Raw genomic sequence first — 19,213 nt, 5'->3', positions numbered from 1 at the left:
CAAACTTCTCCAAAATCGAAGCAAAGAAAATGGTCGAGCGAGGTAGAACGATAAAAAGAGCGAGACAAATTTTAATTAAGGAACCCACTCATAAGCGAAAGCGGTAACTTGACGAGCCTGACGTCTTGTTGGAGATCCGTTTTCCTTGTTATACAAACATCTGCCAAAATTCTTTTCCATTCATGGCAGCGTCTCGACCCCACGAGGTGGTCGGAATTCTTTAAGAAGAGGCAATCGCGGCTCGATTTCAACGATGTGTGCCCACGAAAACCATGGCAGTGGGGGGATGCCAGTCGGGTTTTCACTTGAAACAGGACCAACTTGATTGGCGGAAGTCCAGAAGGAAGGGGTTAGACTCTCATATATGTTCGACCACGGACCTTGCACAACCACTTCGTGCCCGTGACACGCGGTCCAAGGATATAAAAAGCGGAAGGTCGAGTTCGAATTAAAGAAAACAACGAAGAAGGGTGAAAGACAGGCAACGAATGAGCCGTGATATCGCGTAGTGGTAGTGTCTTTGGAAAAAATTATCTTATCGCATCTTCGCCATGAGGATAACAGTGTCCATCTTCTTGCTCCTGGGACTCCTTCTCTGCGTTCAAGGTGAACTTATCGGTACCAAGGAGGAGGATGAAAGTTTCCTGACCTGCGTGTTAGAGGATAATTCCGTGGGATGTCTAAGTACGAGGCTAGGGAGGAACCTGGATCAAATCGAGATGCAAGTGACCGGGAAGAAGAGCGAAACTCCGATGAGTGCGGTTATCGAGCAGGCTGGCAATTTCATGGCCGAAGTCATCGACGACGTGCAAAATCCTGGAAGATCGGAGGAAGTCGCGGAAACCGACGCAGATGCCGGTGACCAAGGTGAGAATCGCGACGTATTGTTTTTAGCGGCAAAGTAATTTATCGCGAGTAAACGATATATTCGATCGATCAACGAAGAAATAGACAAAGCGCATCGAGCGTCGATCGACACGTGGAGCGCATGATAAAATCAACCGTGAACTTTCCTCTGAGCCGAGAGCACCGTTAAAAAATAGTCGCCTGACATTTACCGACTTACTTAACTCGATCCTCTTTGTCTCATCGAAACTCTCCTTAAGATTCTTTCCATTACCTTGCGGGTATCTGCAGATTTTCCAAGTTTGCCGATTTCCTTCGTTCGTTTCGAGCGTTTCTTCGTGGCGAGCCTTTGACTCGGTACGCGCGAGTTCGGACGATGAACGGTGTTGCAACGGAGAACAACACGGGTGACTCACTTTCGTGAATGAAGCTTAGAAAAAAGCCGCGGTTGCTTTTGAAACGATCATGCGAAAAGTAGAAGGAGGACAGGCAGGCAGAGTATCCCGACTTTCGAGTTCCTAGATTTTGCGACAAACTAAACAAATTACAGAGACTAATTACATTTACACAGAATAATATTCAACGTTGGAAGAAGCTCGTTAACACGAGAATGTTAGGAGACAAGCCTTGCTCTGTTCTGGCAAACGTATCGAATACGTGTCTTTAGGTCACCGACGATCGTTTGAAGTTCAACATACAATATGTCACCAATTTCTTCTCTAAGTTTGTACATCGTTCAATGATGCGACTTGGGTAAATTTGCTCTAACGGTACGCCGCTCGTTATGTTCCTTGTCTTTTCGAGCAAATCGTAGCTACGAAATTGAACAATCTGACAGACATCAAGGCAATCTTCCTGCTATTAAAGGAAGTATGATATCGTTGTTCTGCTTTTTTAAAGTGACGTATTCTCTTGGAAGGACCGTGACGTATTCTTCTTTTCTTTTCTTTTTTTCAAGCCATTAGAGTAAGATTACGCAGTCCGCGAGAGTCGAAAGCATCTAGGTCACTGGACTCGTTCATCCCAAATTATTCGTTACTCCAATTATATATTCGTAACTTGTCCAAAATGTTCTTTCTTCCGTACTCGTCGAACGTCGAGACGTAGCTTCAGCGTAGAAGGGAGAAGTGAATGAAAGTAGAGGTTAGCGAATTAGCGAGTAAATCCATGTTTCCAGCACCTTGTTATACTTTTAACCTCGTCAACGATTCGCGGTGGTTCGAATCGCGGCCATCGAGTCGACCAAAGAGAGTGAGTTCGCGGTAAAGAACGAGCCAACTGTTTCCATAGTTTCTGTGTCGATTCTCGCGTCACTCGCGTACCCACGCGAAGGAGAAAGGCCTAGAAAAATCGATCTCGTAATTACTTGAATACAAATTTCGCTGATGTAGATCTTTTTTCTTTTTTAAAAAAAAACCCCTAATTATAGCTAATGACTAGCCGCGAATGTTCGCGTATTTGTATGAAAATTTAAATGAAATAAGAACGTACGAAATACGCGTAATAAATTTCCATTTCCGCTTCTTCGCTTACGTTCAAGAAAGAAAAGTCGATTTAGGGAAACTTCTGTAGTCTACCAACGATATTATCGATATAATCGTTATAATCGATCCTTTACGACTGCGATTAGAACAGTTTCAGTGGTTTGTATTTAAATCCATCGTGGTACTTTGATTACAGAGGAAGCACGTGGCAAGAAATATGGAAAGAAAAAAAAGAAGCAGTTGCAGAGACTCCTCGGTTTGATCATGCTGTTCAAGGCTAAACTCGGTCTCCTACTTCAATTGATCTCAACGCACTTCCAACTCAAGTTCTTCTTCATCGCTATCATCACCTTGATCCTCAACGTTGTCAAGTTTTGGATGGATCTGAAAAAATCTCATCCGTCTAAGGTCATCTATTACGAACACGCTCAACATCAACATCATTACGATCACGACGATCACGATCCTAGTTACTGGGGACGATCCTCCAACGATCCTTCTGCTCAAAATCTCGCTTATTCCTCCTATGCTCCACAAAATCCATAGAGGCTCGAGCTGGAAAAATCAAACTCCATATTCTCAGTGACGAAAAAGGAAAAGGAAAAGGAAAAACAAGAAAAGAAAAGGATAGTAGCGCGGAGAGAACAAGGTGGCAGAAAAATCTGTCGCTACGATTATTTTCTTCGTGCTCGGGTTTCTAAATAATTACTAGAGAAACCGTTGATCGTTGTTTGACAAGAGATTAACACGTAGTCGCGTAATCTATATTTAATCTTATATTTATATCAAATTATTTATTTTTCTATTTATATTAAAACAGAAATGCTATGACCCGTTAATGCGCGTATTATTTAGGAAAATTATCGCGTCTCCTCGTTCATGCACCTTTCCCCAAGTCGCAAAGCATTCGCTGGAGGAGCCATTCGCGTACCAAAGTCCACTTTGCGTACCTGCCGTCGTATATATTCTCACGCTCCATATCAGCCAAACCATGTTAACTTATCGTTAAACCACATCTGTAAGAATCGTACACTCAATAAATTATTTTCATAATAATTCGCATTCTGTCGACTTTTCTACCTTGAACGAAGAACTCTAGGACGAGAAGCCCATAAATTCGAAGACGACATTATAATACCGAAGCGAATCGTAGATCGTAGATCGTCGATTTATCGACGGTGAATAAGAAGCGTGTAAGGACGAACGAGAAAGCTTACCGAATCGACTTACGACCTTCTTTCTCCATAGAGTGGATCAGCCTGTAGCGACCAGCTTACGTATTCCTCGACATCGCGCCGTGGGACATGCGACAGGAATTTTCAACGAGCGCCAATACTTTCGGGCTGTTCACCTTGCCGTGATTTCGATCGACCGATAAATACGCGAGATTTCTTCTCCCCGCAGCTACGTAGTATTTCTTTTATTTTTCCCCTTGACTGAAACCGAAAGACCCTCGATAGATCGATTCGTTCCCATTAAAGTGCCTTTTGTTAGTCATCAAATCACGTTGCACGAAAAGTTGAAAAATTAATAATCTTCTTAGCGATAATTTAACAAGGTAGATAAGGTATCGATAGATCTTTACGTATCGGTATCGCTTTAGATTTTACTTTGAAAAACGTTTGTGTTTCTAAATAAGTTATAAAGAAAAATTGATGATCTCACCTCCCAGCTTAACAAGGTAGATAAAGAGTCGATAAAGATATTGCTCTTTACGACAATTATATTTCTAGATAACGTATAAAAACAAGTGTATAATCTTTTCAACGATAACATAATAGGTACTGTAATGCGACAAATATCGCATTGAGCGTCCTTGTTTACGCGAAAAGATGCATAGACGAATATACCAGGATGAATCAGGATATATCGTGTCTGTCATGGTCAATGACCAGAAACGGACAGTGTTTCGTAACCGGTGGGACCCCCGTGGAAACTTAAGTATTCACCGTACCGAAGAATCGCTGGTCTCCGTGTGACCTTTAACGAAAGACGAGGCCCGGTTCCACTTGCCCTCGGTTTTCGACGTCTAGAACCTCTTTTCGGAGCTCTGATTGGACTGCGGCCAACGAGACCACCGTGTCGCATCGAAATCATCGAAATTCGTGAGAAGAGACGCTGAAATATCCTTCCGCCGTTCATTTATAGAATTTCTTCGCGGACAGGCTACGTTCAACTTTTTCTTAATCAGCTAACGAAATTCGATCTCACTTAGCGGCGACTATTTTCACATTCCACCGCATTTACATCCGTCCTTCGAGCGGGTACGTCTTCGGGATATTCATAGAGAATTCTCTTCGCAAGAATATCCTTCCTACGACGGGGAAAGGAAAAGCTTCTCCCCTCTCGTCCCCAAAGGGCATATCAATGACCGTTCGTTCGACTCGCAAGAAGAACGATCTCGCTCGCTCCTCCGCAGGAATATCATTCTGATCTTTACCGTGGCCGCAAGGTTCGATGGATCGAATCGCTGAATGGATGTCGCGACGAATTTTCAATCCAACGATGAATATTACGCGAAGCTGACCGAAGGAATACGTCGTGGTCGCACGGGTATCGTATCACTCGGCACATCAACGGGGAAATTTGCATCGGGCCTTCGAGGATGATGTGGACGTCTGGATGGTCATTGGCAGACCAAACGTGATAAACTTACTAATTTCTGCCTACCGAGAATTGGCCATTCATACAATATTCAAGATCCTTACACGCAAGTCACTATATAACACCCTTCTACGGATCGGATCACCAGTCTTCTCAGGATTCTCGATACATGCAAGACAAAGCCCGATACGCCTTCCATCCAGTGATCTAGAAGAAAGCGAGAAACGTTTCATTCATCATGATCCGACCAACTTGTTTAATCGTATCTCTTGCTGTCATCTTCGCCATTGTTTCGGCATTGCCGCAGCAACCCAAATCTAGGAGACCCGTTCCGGAGTTTAAGGTTTGTACTGTAAAAAGAAAACGTTACACCACTGTTGTCGAAGAACGTACGTCTTGTAATAAATTTAATCTGTTTTTCGAACGTGCGTTAAATTTCAGAACAAGACTGGCGGCTTGGAACTTCCGGACAATGCGACGTTGATTCGGGACAATATCGTGGACAACTTCTCCTGTCAAGACAGAATTTATGGATATTACGCCGATATGGATAACGATTGCCAGGTTTTCCACGTTTGCATGCCGCAGGCTAGGGGATCGATCAGATGGAGCTTCATCTGCCCCGCGGAGACCGTGTTTAATCAGGTGAGTAATTATTCGAATCGTTTCTTCCTCCAGCTTACCGACAAACCGATTATTCGTCTCGTTAGGCAACGTTCGTTTGCACGAAAACGGAAAACTCGATACCCTGCGAAGAGTCCGAGAAGTTTTACAATTTGAACGAGGCGATTGGCAAGGAAGTGGAGGAAGAGGAGAGCGACATGGAGCACGCCACGAAAGAATCGGACGTGGAAGCGATATCGAAAAGACCAGAGAGCAGGACGTCGAGAATCTTGAACCGAAAGAAGCCGTCGCGAAAACAGTGATTTTTTGAGACAACGTTCGCGAAGAATGGGCTGTGTGTGTCGTGGAAGAAACGAAATTCGTGGACTGTGGAAAACGCAAGATCAACCAACTACGTTTGCTTGTCTGAAATACGAATGAAATACAATTTTATTTAGTATTTAAGTATATGCGTATTGTGTATTTAAATTATGATAAAAATATGATATTAAATATTACCTAGAGATAGCGTGTAACTTTAGTATACAGCACCGTGTTGGAGTAGTATTGTAAATTTGTGAAAGCCTAAAATTAAAAAAATATTGAAATAAAGGAGTCGAAGCATCTGCGACAAATTTATTGCATATAGTAGTCGTACATGTAACTAATACTGCTATTTCCATATTTATAATTAAGCAATCACGCGCGAAAAGGAGTTACACAAATGTCCCAAGCCTAGAAAGAAACACGAACTACGACGGTGCGGTAATAATCAACGAGAAGCAAAGATTAACTTAATGGCTAAATAAAATTATTACGTAATCATTACGAAGCTAAAAAACGTTAACGACGACGCTTTCGTTAAACATTTATTTACAACGATTGATATGTTTCGATATTGGTCTCGTGGCTTAAAATAAGTCGAAAATAAATTACATAATATAGAAGAATTAGTACTCGACGCGGTTACTGTACATTAACGAAAGTATGGAAAAAATAAAAGAAACTAAAAACACACACGCACACGTGCAAAGCGGCTAGAGAAAAATCCAATCTCTTTCTGTTTTAAATTCAGGAAATATGATGCGAGATGGCAAAAGTCACCGAAATAAATCGGTAAATCTTCGGCTCTTTTTCTATTTTGTATCTTTGGATAACTAGCCATTATATCGTGGATAGGCGGTGCCTATTCCTCCGTTCGTAAATTCCGATAAAATAATTAACGACAATAATTACGTCAACTTTCGTGCCCACACACATTTCCACGTTTGTCAGGAGAAACCTAAAGCGCGTATCGCAACTCTGATTCAAGTACATTTCAGTCGAAAGAAAGATAATCAAAATCAACGTATGTACACCTCTGATCTGATCTATACCTGATAGCCACTGGCCTCCTAGTACTATTACACTAATATAATATGTATAACAATAGTAAAAAAATAATATTTAGTACGTAAATAATTCACTTACAGATGTAAGCGCTCTTTAAACCAAAACCAAATGACGGTATAGAACGTTTGCATCTTTAAGAAACTTCTTAGAAGAATATTAAGCCACTGATCTTTTATTCGTATGGCGTATAAACATTTTTCTTAACTGGACTTGTATAGGAAGATTCCGAAATTGTGAAGCAATCAAAAAGCACGCGCGATCGTTGCTCGCGTGAAAACGAGTGGAAAATATAGACGAAAAACCGTTTCTTTCGATATTCTACGTTTTACTCTCGAAAATGAGGCGCCGCAAGTACGAACAAGTTTTATTCTACATGTCCGATCGATTCTTTTGCCGAAGAATCGCCTTCTTTCCGATTGCCCCCGTGAATCTATCGATACAAACCCTGTATCTATCGATATAACGCGACCTACATATATTAAATATTTTCGACGATGTGTACCCTGTGTCGTCCACCGAGCAGATGTCCTACACTCCTGCATGACACTAGTTCTCGTCAATTCGCCGTAGCGGTCTAACAAAATGGAGAAAGTAAAAATTTCATCCAGGAAAAAAAGGCTAATTTAAGCCTCAGAATCCACAGCTAAATCGGCTTCGATCTCCTCGGGACTTCTAAGATCGATGGCGAACCTTTTCTTCGCGTTCTTGCTTGCCATCTCGGCCATTTGGTTCTGCGCCTTCACGGTTCTCGAATAAATGTCAAAAGCGGTGGCTAAAGCGCAGGTGAGCTGCCTCGCGTGATGTTTCGATTCGCAAACGAAAGCGTGGCATTCGAACGGCGAAACTCTCCTGAAATTCTCCGTTTCGCGTATAACGATCATGGAGAAGACACGCGTGTAGACGAGATCCTGAACACCGTACGAGATCGTTTCGATGGCGTATATCCTGGCGAAGTTGGAGTCTTGTTTCCTTTTCTCGATAGGCAGCAGGGCAACGCCTTCTTGAGAGACGATCAGTTTGGTCAGAGGGAGCATGGTGTTGGTCGGTAAGGCCTTCGCGGCAGCAACCATATTATCGACGGGACCCCTCGTGTGCTTGATGCCCCAGAGGCCCCTGGCATCATGAGAGCCCAGATATTTCACCTGAAAAGGGTCCCCCTTTTAGTCTCCCACGTGCGGCCCTATTCAGGTAACAACGAAACCTTTACCAAGACCTTGGACCTCTAACGTAACGTAACGAACGACATAAGCGAGAGTTTTAAGGCCCGTAAACTTACATTAAGAAGATAATAACGTTATAATTTAATTAGCTGACGAGTCAAGAAGATGCGAGGTGTTACCCACTGGTGGGTATGTGAAATTATGCTTTGTCCAAATAACCGAAGAGAGTTCGATAGAGGTATAAGGCGAGGTGCGAGGAAAACATCGTAAAATATACCTGGAACACCTGAGGAAGATCCGTCGAACCTTCGAAGACGTTGTTATCGATGGATAGACGAGACAATTTCGATACGAGGTCCTTCTTTCTGTCGGTGGAAGAAGCGAGACTTTTGTCCTTCTTCATATCGTTCGGCTCTTGACTTTTCTGTATTAAGAAATACGACGTTAATACACAAGCGTTACGAAATATCTCGGCGCCTGTTTGTCGTTTAAAAGAACGGTCGTCCTGTTGAAGCAAGATATATGTGAAACGGGACCAACAGTTAATTAAGTTATACGCAATGTACAAGGTAAATTATGAAGCAACGTTTTCTGTCACCTCGTGACTCTCAAAAAAAAAAAAAAAAAAAAAGAAAGAAAGAAGGAAGAAAAGAAATAAATCGGACAAGAGCTTTGTCGAGAAGGAAGTTTAAAACGTCGCGTACTCACGGTACTGTTATCGAGTCGACAGATTCTCTGTGTTTGTCCGGGCTTCACTTTCAGGTGATACTCGACCACGTTCGGTATGTTCGGCGGGTTGGAAACGACTGAGGAAGCCGGAGAGGATGAAGAGGCGGTCGCTGGCCGCTGAGGGACGGCGTTTCCGGTCTCGGTCACCCCGAATAACGGCGCTGTCATCACTGATCTATGCCCGCTAACCGTTTCCCCCGTCTGACAAATTTAACGAAATTTTTGGTCATTCTTTGCTCCAAGCCTTTATCAATCTCTTAAACGCGTTTATCCGACCTTCTTCTCCAAATAGCTACCCTCGTCGTTTTTCGTCGCATCTTTAGAATCGTTTAACTCGTTGTTAACATTTTTCAGGACACCGTCGGACCTCTTCGTGAAACCAAAGTCCTCGTCCTCCATAGCGGTTCTCGATCCTGTCTGTCCTCAGAATTCTTTCACTTGCTCCAAATCGGCCCTCTTCGTGTCACCGTGATCCTTTAATCACACGTAATACAATTAGTGGAAACAATAGGAAATATCGAGCCTCTCGGAAACCAAATCTCTCGGTAAGAGTCTCAGTTTCACTATTTGAATGCAAATTCTCGATAAATGAATAATTTACTCGCAAGGTTAGTTTTTACTGCAAATAAACGACACGCTTTTTTTTCTACTTCCCAATTTCCGAAGCCGATCAATATGGTTTCTGAGCATCGGAATTAACGCTGGTCGTCGTTCCCCGTAATCATAACAAGACCATCTCGTTATGCCAAACAAAGTGCAAAGCGTAACTTTTGCATATAGGACGTATGGAGAGCCGGGTAAGCGAAACACTCGAGCAATTTCCAGCGACCTAACGAGCAGAAGGGAGAACCGACCGACCCCTCGTAGACGTTATTATCGTCATCGTTGTATCCCGAAATGCGTTCAGCCGCGAAATTAAAAACGTGCTTAACGTCTCGGCTTAAACCGGAAAACAGCTGTCGCGCAGCACGTGTTGCACCTTGCGCTCCAGCTCGATCGTTGCTTTCGCTCTCTTTCCGTGCGGCCAGCTCTCGATCGTTTCGCTCGCAAATATAGAAGTCAGGCCAAACTCTGTCCAAGTTTGGAAAACGTTTCGTGCCACGTCGCTTAGGATACTCGAGGTACAAAGAGTCGTTTCACCTGCTCTATTTTATACAAAACCAGTCATTGTCCCCGGTCACAGATTTAATCGAACGAAACGGATGCGCCGGTGCACATAAAACACGATGCTATCGAGAATCCTAAATGTGTACGGGGGGCTTGGCTTTGAGCAGGCAGGAAACGTGTCAGGTGACCGATAGTCAAGTGAAAAGGGATTCGTTAATGTATTCCGTCCGTTGGTCAGGTGTGGGCATACTGTTGTTCGAGCTTACGCCGCGTTGCGTCGACGCGAATCCGTGTGTGCAGTTACCGTTTCGAAAACGTGCGCTGGTTTCCGCGCTCCCGGGGACGAGAGCGCAGAAATTCAAGAACCAAGGTCGAGTCGGAGAGCCGTTCGTGAAATTTTACTCCGGCTACATTCCTCTCTCTTTCGCGAAACCCGATAACGAACTTTCCATAAATAGAATAGAAGAAAGGAAACTCGTACAAGCAAATAAAGAGCGATACGCGAGAGAGTTTAACCGACTCGAGTCGAGAATACCATAACGCCGGTATGGCGCGACAAAAGGTGGACAAATTTATTTTTGGGCACCTTGTATGTTGCTTGCGCCTCTACACCTGTCGTCCGATTACACCCGCGTACAACGCTAGAACTGTTAACGCGCGTGTCCATGTACCGGGTGTTCTAAACTGCGTGTGTAGACTGACGCTAATGTAAAGAAACTGGTTCTTGTGACAGCCTAGAGAATATTCGATAAAGGCGCAAAGATTTATTATACGATTCGAAGATATCTATGCAAAGAGAAGGAAGAAGCAAAGTATTAATAGTAACGGTATCGTTCGAGAACGAAACGAAGCTGCAGATAGTCGCTGATCGTTATTACGGTTTTCCAAGATTTCCGTTACGTATCGAGATATCGGACTTTATCGATTCCACGAGCAAATAAATAAATTCTTGAACATCGACGTCGAAACGTACACGATCGTAAAAGAAATTTGACGGAACGTCGTTGCTCGACGCGGGAAATAGGGAAGGAGAGGAGTTCCCTTCTCGCTTCGAGTTCACGAGAGGATAACAACGATACCGGAAACGTCGGTGGACGAGTGTCTGACCGGAAGCTATTATACCCGTGTCACGAACGAACTGCAACGGCGCGCGTCTCGCGCTGTTGGAATTTAAACCATACACTTGGCTATATTTACTCTTTTTAGTCGCGACGACGTTGCTTTATTTTAATTACGCTTTTAACGCGCCACGTATCTCCCAATTAACCGATATTACGGACGATAGCGAGCCAACAGATTTCTCGTTATCGATCCGAACGAAACGAAACGATACATCGTAACTCATCGCCGTTCCCTCCCACGTTTTCCCACGGTCTCGCCATTCTACGATACCACTCTTTTTCTTCGGCAAAAATGCGGAAGGAGAAGATAAGTAGATCGGCAACTATCGTAACTAGAAAAGAAAAAATATAGGAGAAAAATTCAGGCGCGATTTTTATTTCTCTAAAGATCCTATCACCGTTTTTATCCTTGATAAATACCCACTATATATAAGGAGAATAACGAAATCTTACGATTCTCGATACGCGGTCGTTTCTCTGAAGAGGATGGTCTCCGTGAAACACAAGACACGAACTAAACGTTCATAAAGAGATAAGACGTAACGACCAGTGTCATCCGACGATTACGAACGAACCGTCTCGACGATGCAACTTGCATCGCCGCACGGATAAAACGTATACGCGTAATAAATAATAATTCGATGAATTATACTTGCTGTTATTTACCTCGGCTGTTGCCACTCGTTCGACGATCCACATCACTGAAAGACACACGGTCACCAAATTATCATCCACTCTTGCTCCGAAGATGAGTGTTTCTGAAGCGCAAGCGCGATCTCGATACGAATGCGACTGTGGCCGAACCGCTCTGTCGATTCCGAGTATCCGGAAACGTAATCGTAGATGCAGCTACCGATCGATCGATCCGCGCCCGTTCAACCGCGAAACCGTTCTAAGGATGGACCGATCTAGGATCGGCGAACGATCGACAACCGGCTGCGTGCTATGCACCGTCGCGTATACGTACGACTGAAAATCTGGGACACCGCAGCTCGCTCCGACTCGCGTCGACTGATAAAACACGCGACGAGTCGCCAGCACGAGCTCGATGCCACCACGCACACGTACGTATACACGCGTCTATTGTTATCACCAAACTTTTGATAAATCTTAAGTAAGCGAGATAACAGCAATTCTATCTTCGCGCGTCAACAGTCACGAATAAGACAGAAACGGACTATTTGTTCGAACGAAGATAGAAGAAAATAACAGTTTTATTTCTAATTGCAACAGTCTTTGTTTCACGGAATTAAAGGATTCACGCTTGTCGCTGTGAACGTTCGCATTTCTCCGTTACTACGTTTCTTCGTTTCACAATGAGATTCGAGTAACTATTAATTTGCTGACGAACAGGTGTCGCGCTACCGAATGTGGGACAGCCACGACCAGTCTCGTTCAAGCACAACCGGAATGAATTGTAAAACATACAGCAACGATGTTACGTGTCGGTGATATCGTAAGCACAGATATCGATGATAAAAGCGAAGAAATTGACGAACATGTAGCTTGCGTTGCTAGCGAAGCAAGTCGAAAGACGCTTCCTAGCATTCGTTATAATTGATGTTATATTGCTTACGTAACTCTGGGTACAATAAAATCCATACGTTACCAACAGAGTGTTACGTAAAAAAAAAGATAGTGAAGCTTCGATTGTGCGCACATGCACAGGTACCAAGATGCGGATAAAAATCGAGATATCAATTAAAATAATTAGACAATCGGCGAACGCGTAACTAAATCGATAAGGATTTCTAACGATAGATTCGAAAACGCGTCGAGAATCGACCGATCATCGTTGCACGCAATTACGTGTTTGTCACCACCTCGAAACAGGTGATGGAAAGCAGAACGATCGGATTGCTAATACGACAAGCTTGATGATACTCCACCCCGTATCATGGTTAGTAATTAATCCTGTAATATCGTAATTAAATATTTAATCGGTCGACACAGTGGTAGAAACGTGAGAAAAACTTTCATGTCGCTTTTGTACGGCGACAGGAAAGATGCTCGGAAGTCAACTCGTTACGACATTACGAAGGCTTATAGCGACTGAACATTGCCGAGCGTGTGAAAATTCGGAATATAGAGTAACCGTCTGACGAAAGTGTCCATTAAAACAAACGGTCCCCTTTTGATTGCCTGTTTCTGAAAAAAAAAAAAAAAGAACACACGGTCTCGTCCATTCTTACCGCAATAACACCTGCGCTTTTACACTGCACACCATTGGAAACAGCAACGTTAGGATACGTTGCATCGAAGCATCGATCGAACCAGTCTTGTATTAGGCAGTCACCGAGAGATTTTTTAACGCGACTACGATATTCTTAATAACAGGTTTCTTAACAAGAGAGGAAAACAAACGTTTTCTTCTTCGTCAACGCTTAGCGTTTCCCTCGAGATACGATTGCCTGCTATTTTCAATCGTAAAACAGCCGAGCGGACCTTCCCACGAACGTTACACGGATTTTGTAATCGGCGTGATATATAATTAAGAATAATTTAATTCAAAACGACAACTATCCTCCTCTTGTCTTCCTTCTTCTTGTCCATTCTTCTTCCACGTCTAAAATACACGATCGTTACACAAGTGGCGTCTTAGTATTAGCCGTGGCAACCGTTTTACTTTGTAAACTACACGAACGTTTGATAAATCGCTGCAGGATATATTTGAAAACGACGCAGTATTTTGTTACTTGATTCGAAGGTAAAGTATGCGAACCGTGGCTAAAATCAGCTATCTAATACCATGGAATTTGCATGTCAATCTCGAAATGTTCGCGATCAGCAATTATGAGCCGCTAATTGGCACTGAACGCGCCTCGAAAATTAAGGGGCTACTGAGAAGAGGATGGAACAGACCGCGGCATGCAAATCAACGATTTGATCGTGCGAGATTTCTATTTTCCGCCTGTTTAGCTACGTCGTACCTCGAGGTATCTCGATCGGAAGAAAGGAAGTACTTTGGAGCTTCCTATTTCCTTGAGAGATATATATATTTTTCCTTTTTTTTTTCTTTTTTTCTTTTTTCTTACTTGATAGCAACCTCCTGCACTTGATAAATGGCAACGAACGCGTACTTTCAATTTTATTGGGAAATCTTTCTTCGTAGCAGAAAAAATGGAAGAATTCTTGTATCTAGCCTTATCAAAGGATGTTGAGAAAAAACGGAAAATCGATATGATAAATAACTTGGCCGGATACTTCGATTCGATAAGTCGCAGGATGGTCGGTCGCAGATATTAGCCTGCAAGTTTCCGTCTAAGTCATTCTCGACCCAATCGTGTTCTGTGGTCGTTCGAATCAACAAATTTCTTAAGAGCTGAAAAAACAAACTTCTTCGGATGTAATACACAGGAGGAACGCAGCGTGGTTAAACCTTGGATACACGGTGCGAGATAAGACCGAGCGATTTCGGCACTGGTACACGTGACGAGGATTTTCCATTCTGCAGAGAATCCCACGAAAACAAAAAACCTAGCTATCAGATCGATGGGATCGGTGAAATAATCTAGAGCATCTTCCCCGCGAAAATGCGAAAACGCATACAATGAAATTAATATTATACAATCCCAGCGAATCGGTGAAAAGTATCGGATACGGTAGAGAAAAACATTCCACGAGAAAACTGCCTGAGAGTAACATAACGAAATTTCGAAGGAACCGGCAGGTTCTTCCCTTGGTCCTTGTAACAAGATCGTTTTCACGGTTGTAGAAGCACAGACGTTGCGTAAACGTGGAGCAACGTCCACTTTGCGTTCGACGTACAAAAATAACCACAACGCTGACGATCGATCGTGCTCTCGTAGCCGATGAACGAAAGATCGTTGATCGACTCGCGTTCTTACCTATTCCTTTTCAACCCCTTTTCACGAAGACGTCGAAAGATATGCCTGAAACGCGAAAAAGAAGTTGCAACCCTGACTCGAGTACGATCTTTACGACTGTTTTCACGGGTGTAAGAACACGAGAGGGATTGCGTAAGAGAAGAATCTGCGGCATCGTAGAAACGAATCCCTCCCCTACCTCCTTGGGATCTTCTCTTTCTCCGTTCGTCCGGTGTGGGAGCCCCGGAAAAGAGGGGCTCTCAAGAACCCCCCCTTGTTCCTTCTCGATCTCTAAAGCCATATATATACCACCACTTCGTGGTAGCATCCTTCGAGAAAGAAACTTTGCCCGTAACACCGTGGAGACCGAACTTGCAAGCGGAGGTCCAGCGGATCGGGACCGGTGAGTGCATTGTGCCAAGATCCGAAATCGAAACTCATCCTAAGATAAATGAACACCACGTGGAAGGACACTGCGGATTAAGGTGATTGGATCTTTTACGAAACGGTAAGATTTTATTTCCCTTCGAGCTTCCAACAAGCTTGGAAAGCTTCGATGCCCAGTGTTCTAAAAACATAAAATCAAGAAGAATATTTGAATTTGAGGAAATAAGTAAAACTTGGATGAAATTAATCGATCTTCGATCTGATTATTTCAAATTTATTAATCGACGATTTCATCCGATTTTTTAGATGATTTCGCGGTACCAAGTTTTGTGCGCGCTGCTCCTATTCGGCGCTGTTTTGCTGTACCAAGCGATGGCGGTAAGTGACACGATTCGCCGCGTTTCCCTCTAAAACCGTCCGATTCGGTGTTCGAGCCGCATATAATATACGTATATTCAGCAGGGAGTATCGTGCACGCAATACCTTTACGAAAGCAGCGCTGAATTAAAGTGCGAAATTATTATATTCACCGTACTTTCTCACGTGCAACAATGACAGAGGGAGGACGGTATCTTCTCGCGTCATCTTCGCCAAGTGGCGGCATGAAGTAATTCATTAATTAAGTCGTGTTGCGCGAGCGCGTTTTCTCGCGCGCTTCCTTGGACAAAGTGGTTCAGAAACGTGCGTTAAAATTTCCACGTCTTCCAGGTCCGTTACGTTCGAATAATATTGCGCAATGCCAGAGATGGGTCCTGGCAAAACCATCCGGGATTCCGGAATTACGAAACCGTGTGATTCGAGCGCGGATCTACGCGTGTTCATCGACGGCACTTTTATTCGCGCGTTTATCGATGGGCGATCGTGCGACTACCGAGCCGCAAGCATATTCATTTTCACCGGAAACGATGGCCGTGAACGCGGATCGAAACGCAAGGGGACCGAATTTTCAATGCCGCCGAGCCACCAGCCAGAAAACTGAAAATGATTAATTAATCCGCCGATCGTTATCGCGTTAACATTCACGGTACGCGATTCCAGAAATTCTTTCTTCATCCGTCGAAGAAACCATCCAGCCATTATGCCATTATGTAACGCTGAATTCTTCGACATCCAGTTTTTTCGGTCAAATCGTCTTTAAAATTTTACGATCGTCCGTTTCGTACGACGTACGCATCCGTTCGCAGCCGGATACCAGGTTACAAAGAATTTTTTTTCTCGCGAGGGAAGGTTCGATGATCGTCGAGCAAAACCCTGACCTACCCTAGTTTCGCTGGCGGTAACCGCGCCATGGATTACGGGCGTGCTTTCTTGCCAGGCGTCGAAATCACCCGTCACGTCGAAAGGGTGGAGGCAGTGTCTTGCGGTTGCGCGCGTGGTAGTGGACGGGAGATCGAGTACAAAGGCACGGAGATGCGCATCCGCTTGCGGGGAACAATGTAACCCGACTTCCGGTCAAACATCGGCACGTACACGCACTGGACTGGCTCGATCCGACGTTATGTCGCAACAGCCTCTTTTTTTCTTCTCATTTTGACCGATAGCCAATTGCGAAAAAGATCGCGCAACGAGATTCCCCTGCGATTCGCCGCGATTTAAATGTTGTTTAAAGGCTGCTTGGATCATTAACCCTATGCCTTTTCCTTAACCCCTTTCGCATTTTATCTTCGTTGCGCGATCGAACAGTCGGATAGAAATTTTTGTTAATGACCTAACAGGCGCTCGATGTATCGTGCATAACAATTACGCTACGAGAGGAAGCGCAACTTATAGCGTGCATCCTCGTTCGGTCCACATTCCATTGTGAGCAATGATAGATGACGAAAGCTGTCGGTGATGTTTCGTCACAGTCCCAAGGGAATTACAATGTAAATAATGCTTTTCATAGTTGCGCCTTCTCGGTTAATTGTCTTTGTTCCAAGAGAAATCAAGATGTAATTTCGCGCAACTTATTTGAATTGAAATACGTAAGCCGTAATTCGATTACCCTACATATTCTACGTATACGTTGTACGCATGCTCCCTGAAATCTTCGTCATCGCGTTATGAGTTGCAACAGGCTTGCACTGTATGCGTGTCTCCGTACGATCAACGTTAATTAAGATGCGACAGTTTCAAACATCTCGGCTACTAATCTCCACTGACGTTTCAGCAAGTAGACGGCTATACACCTGGCGTGGATTATCCGATCTACGACTCGGTACCTTTCGGCCTTACGTTTACCTGCGGGGGCAAGTTACCTGGTTACTATGCCGATCCTGAAGCTAGATGTCAGGCAAGTTTACGCCGTTAACTCGTGCCATCTAATCGAAACACAGAAGGATGTACAACACGATTTTGCAATTTTTTATTAGGTCTGGCATTGGTGTTTGCCAAATGGGCGTCAGTTCAGCTTCCTCTGTCCAAACGGCACAGTTTTCAGCCAATCGGCCCGTGTATGCGATTGGTGGTTCAAGGTACTGCGTTCTCCGTGTACTTCGATCTTTGTCATTTCTGTTCGAGGTCTGCTTAAAACTTTTTCTTTATCGTAGGTTGATTGCAACGACTCGCCGAGATTGTACGGTATCAACGACGACCTATACAGAGATGTGAACGGGAACAAGATCTAACGCTCTGATCGTAAAATCTGTGAACATTTAAACGCGTGTTAACAAAGAGTATATTTCTGTGTACAGTTTCTTCGAGACAAGAGAGTATTTCAATAGAAGCGAGATTCGTCCAACGAGTTGTGAGTTCCTAGCTTGCCGGCAGAGAAACGAGTGAACAGAACGCTGTAATATTCTCAGACGCTAAATCACACGACGATGATCGATCGCTACAGGCTGATCGAACTTTTAGCTAGGTAGAATTTCATCGCAGGTGCTGATCACTTCCATAGAACAATGAAAAATCTCTGTATCTTCCCACAAACCATCCGAATAGTTTTAACCGCCTTATAACAGATTCGATTCCTCAATAAAGAACAACAGATGCATTAACTTTTTGTTACGTGTTGAACGTGACCGTGCCTTGGTCGTGCTTTAATCGTACCGGCCATCGTGTCTTTTTATTGTAAAACCGTGTTAAGAGAGAACAATCCCGGGGAGAGGAGGAAAGAATGCGCGATCGTGCATCGCAAAACTCGAAATCGCATCGAACAATTTCTTGGCATGATTGAACAATAGAAAGCGAGCGAGTGATCGACGCGAACGACCAGCTCCTTCCCTACCTTTTTCCTGTCAAACGCTGGCCATCCGCGCTACGCTTTTCCGTTTACGTTTTACATGCACGCTGCGTCGCCAGTCTTTTCCCCCTCCTTTTCCGCTCGCGTATCTTTCGAGATCGATTGGAAAGAAATGCCGATCAAATCTTCGACGAAATCGCGCGGAAGCCTCGCCGCGCCGGCTCGTTTTTCTTCCGATCCAACAACGTGTAATTACCACGAGGAATTTCAATCGATGCCTCGGACGTTACGTAAACGAATAGAAATTTGACGTGGTCACTTACGAAACCCTCCTAACTTCCACTTGTCGAACAAGTCTTTAGAGTGTCAAGGCCAAAGTCATCATCGAATGCCGTTATTACGATTATCTTCCGTCGACCACACGAATCAAAGGAAAAATACATCGATCGTATCGTAGCCACCGCGTTGCGCGTAATTACGATACCGTCCGACATCGGGATGATGCCGTGACATCTCTAAAAGATCGAAGCGTCGCGCAGGATTACGAGGAATTTGCATGAAACTTTCGAGCGACGAGCGAGTTAAAATTCCACGCGCGTAAAAAACACGCATCGAGACGTTCCTCCTCGAGCGAATCGCTAGCGCAAATATCACGGGCGTACCCGACGTCTCGTCCTCAAATTCTTGACGATCCCCTTTCAAAGATCAACAGGCGTGTCGTGGCAAATCATGCTTCGGACAGTGATCAAGATCATCGGTATTCGTTGTATCTACGATATCGATCTGGATTGAA

General features: G+C 44.0%; 4 protein-coding genes across 5 annotated transcripts; 3 read left to right on the top strand and 1 right to left on the bottom strand.

The window, feature by feature from the left end:
- The first annotated feature begins 404 nt into the window (after nt 1–404).
- On the top strand, nt 405–2,935 carry LOC139992630 (uncharacterized). The gene is made up of 2 exons (XM_072013647.1): nt 405–867; nt 2,527–2,935. Exons 1-2 carry the CDS (start codon nt 552–554, stop codon nt 2,874–2,876), a joined length of 666 nt encoding a protein of 221 aa, XP_071869748.1. The 5' UTR covers nt 405–551; the 3' UTR covers nt 2,877–2,935.
- A 2,072-nt stretch (nt 2,936–5,007) lies between these two features.
- Nucleotides 5,008–6,179, top strand: LOC139993278 (uncharacterized). Its single transcript, XM_072014851.1, has 3 exons — nt 5,008–5,277; nt 5,376–5,579; nt 5,645–6,179. The coding sequence occupies exons 1-3, from the start codon at nt 5,173–5,175 to the stop codon at nt 5,858–5,860; spliced, it is 525 nt and encodes a 174-aa protein (XP_071870952.1). The 5' UTR covers nt 5,008–5,172; the 3' UTR covers nt 5,861–6,179.
- Nucleotides 6,156–13,175, bottom strand: LOC139993277 (uncharacterized). 2 transcript variants are annotated; one of them, XM_072014849.1, is made up of 5 exons: nt 11,713–13,175; nt 9,095–9,292; nt 8,798–9,019; nt 8,367–8,513; nt 6,156–8,071 (listed from the first exon to the last, which is right to left on the bottom strand). In XM_072014849.1, the coding sequence occupies exons 2-5, from the start codon at nt 9,215–9,217 to the stop codon at nt 7,553–7,555; spliced, it is 1,011 nt and encodes a 336-aa protein (XP_071870950.1). In that variant the 5' UTR covers nt 9,218–9,292; nt 11,713–13,175; the 3' UTR covers nt 6,156–7,552. The 2 variants fall into 2 exon arrangements, with proteins under 2 accessions (XP_071870950.1, XP_071870951.1); XM_072014850.1 differs by lacking the exon at nt 11,713–13,175 and adding an exon at nt 10,512–11,361.
- A 1,676-nt stretch (nt 13,176–14,851) lies between these two features.
- Nucleotides 14,852–18,235, top strand: LOC139993279 (U-scoloptoxin(01)-Cw1a). Its single transcript, XM_072014852.1, has 5 exons — nt 14,852–15,381; nt 15,567–15,638; nt 17,410–17,532; nt 17,612–17,713; nt 17,789–18,235. Exons 2-5 carry the CDS (start codon nt 15,567–15,569, stop codon nt 17,864–17,866), a joined length of 375 nt encoding a protein of 124 aa, XP_071870953.1. The 5' UTR covers nt 14,852–15,381; the 3' UTR covers nt 17,867–18,235.
- Nucleotides 18,236–19,213: the final 978 nt, after the last annotated feature.

Source organism: Bombus fervidus, chromosome 12 (assembly GCF_041682495.2).
Source record: "Bombus fervidus isolate BK054 chromosome 12, iyBomFerv1, whole genome shotgun sequence".
Classification (NCBI taxonomy): domain Eukaryota; kingdom Metazoa; phylum Arthropoda; class Insecta; order Hymenoptera; family Apidae; genus Bombus; species Bombus fervidus.
Note: the sequence above shows the minus strand (reverse complement) of the source record. Positions and strands in the feature narration are given on the sequence as shown.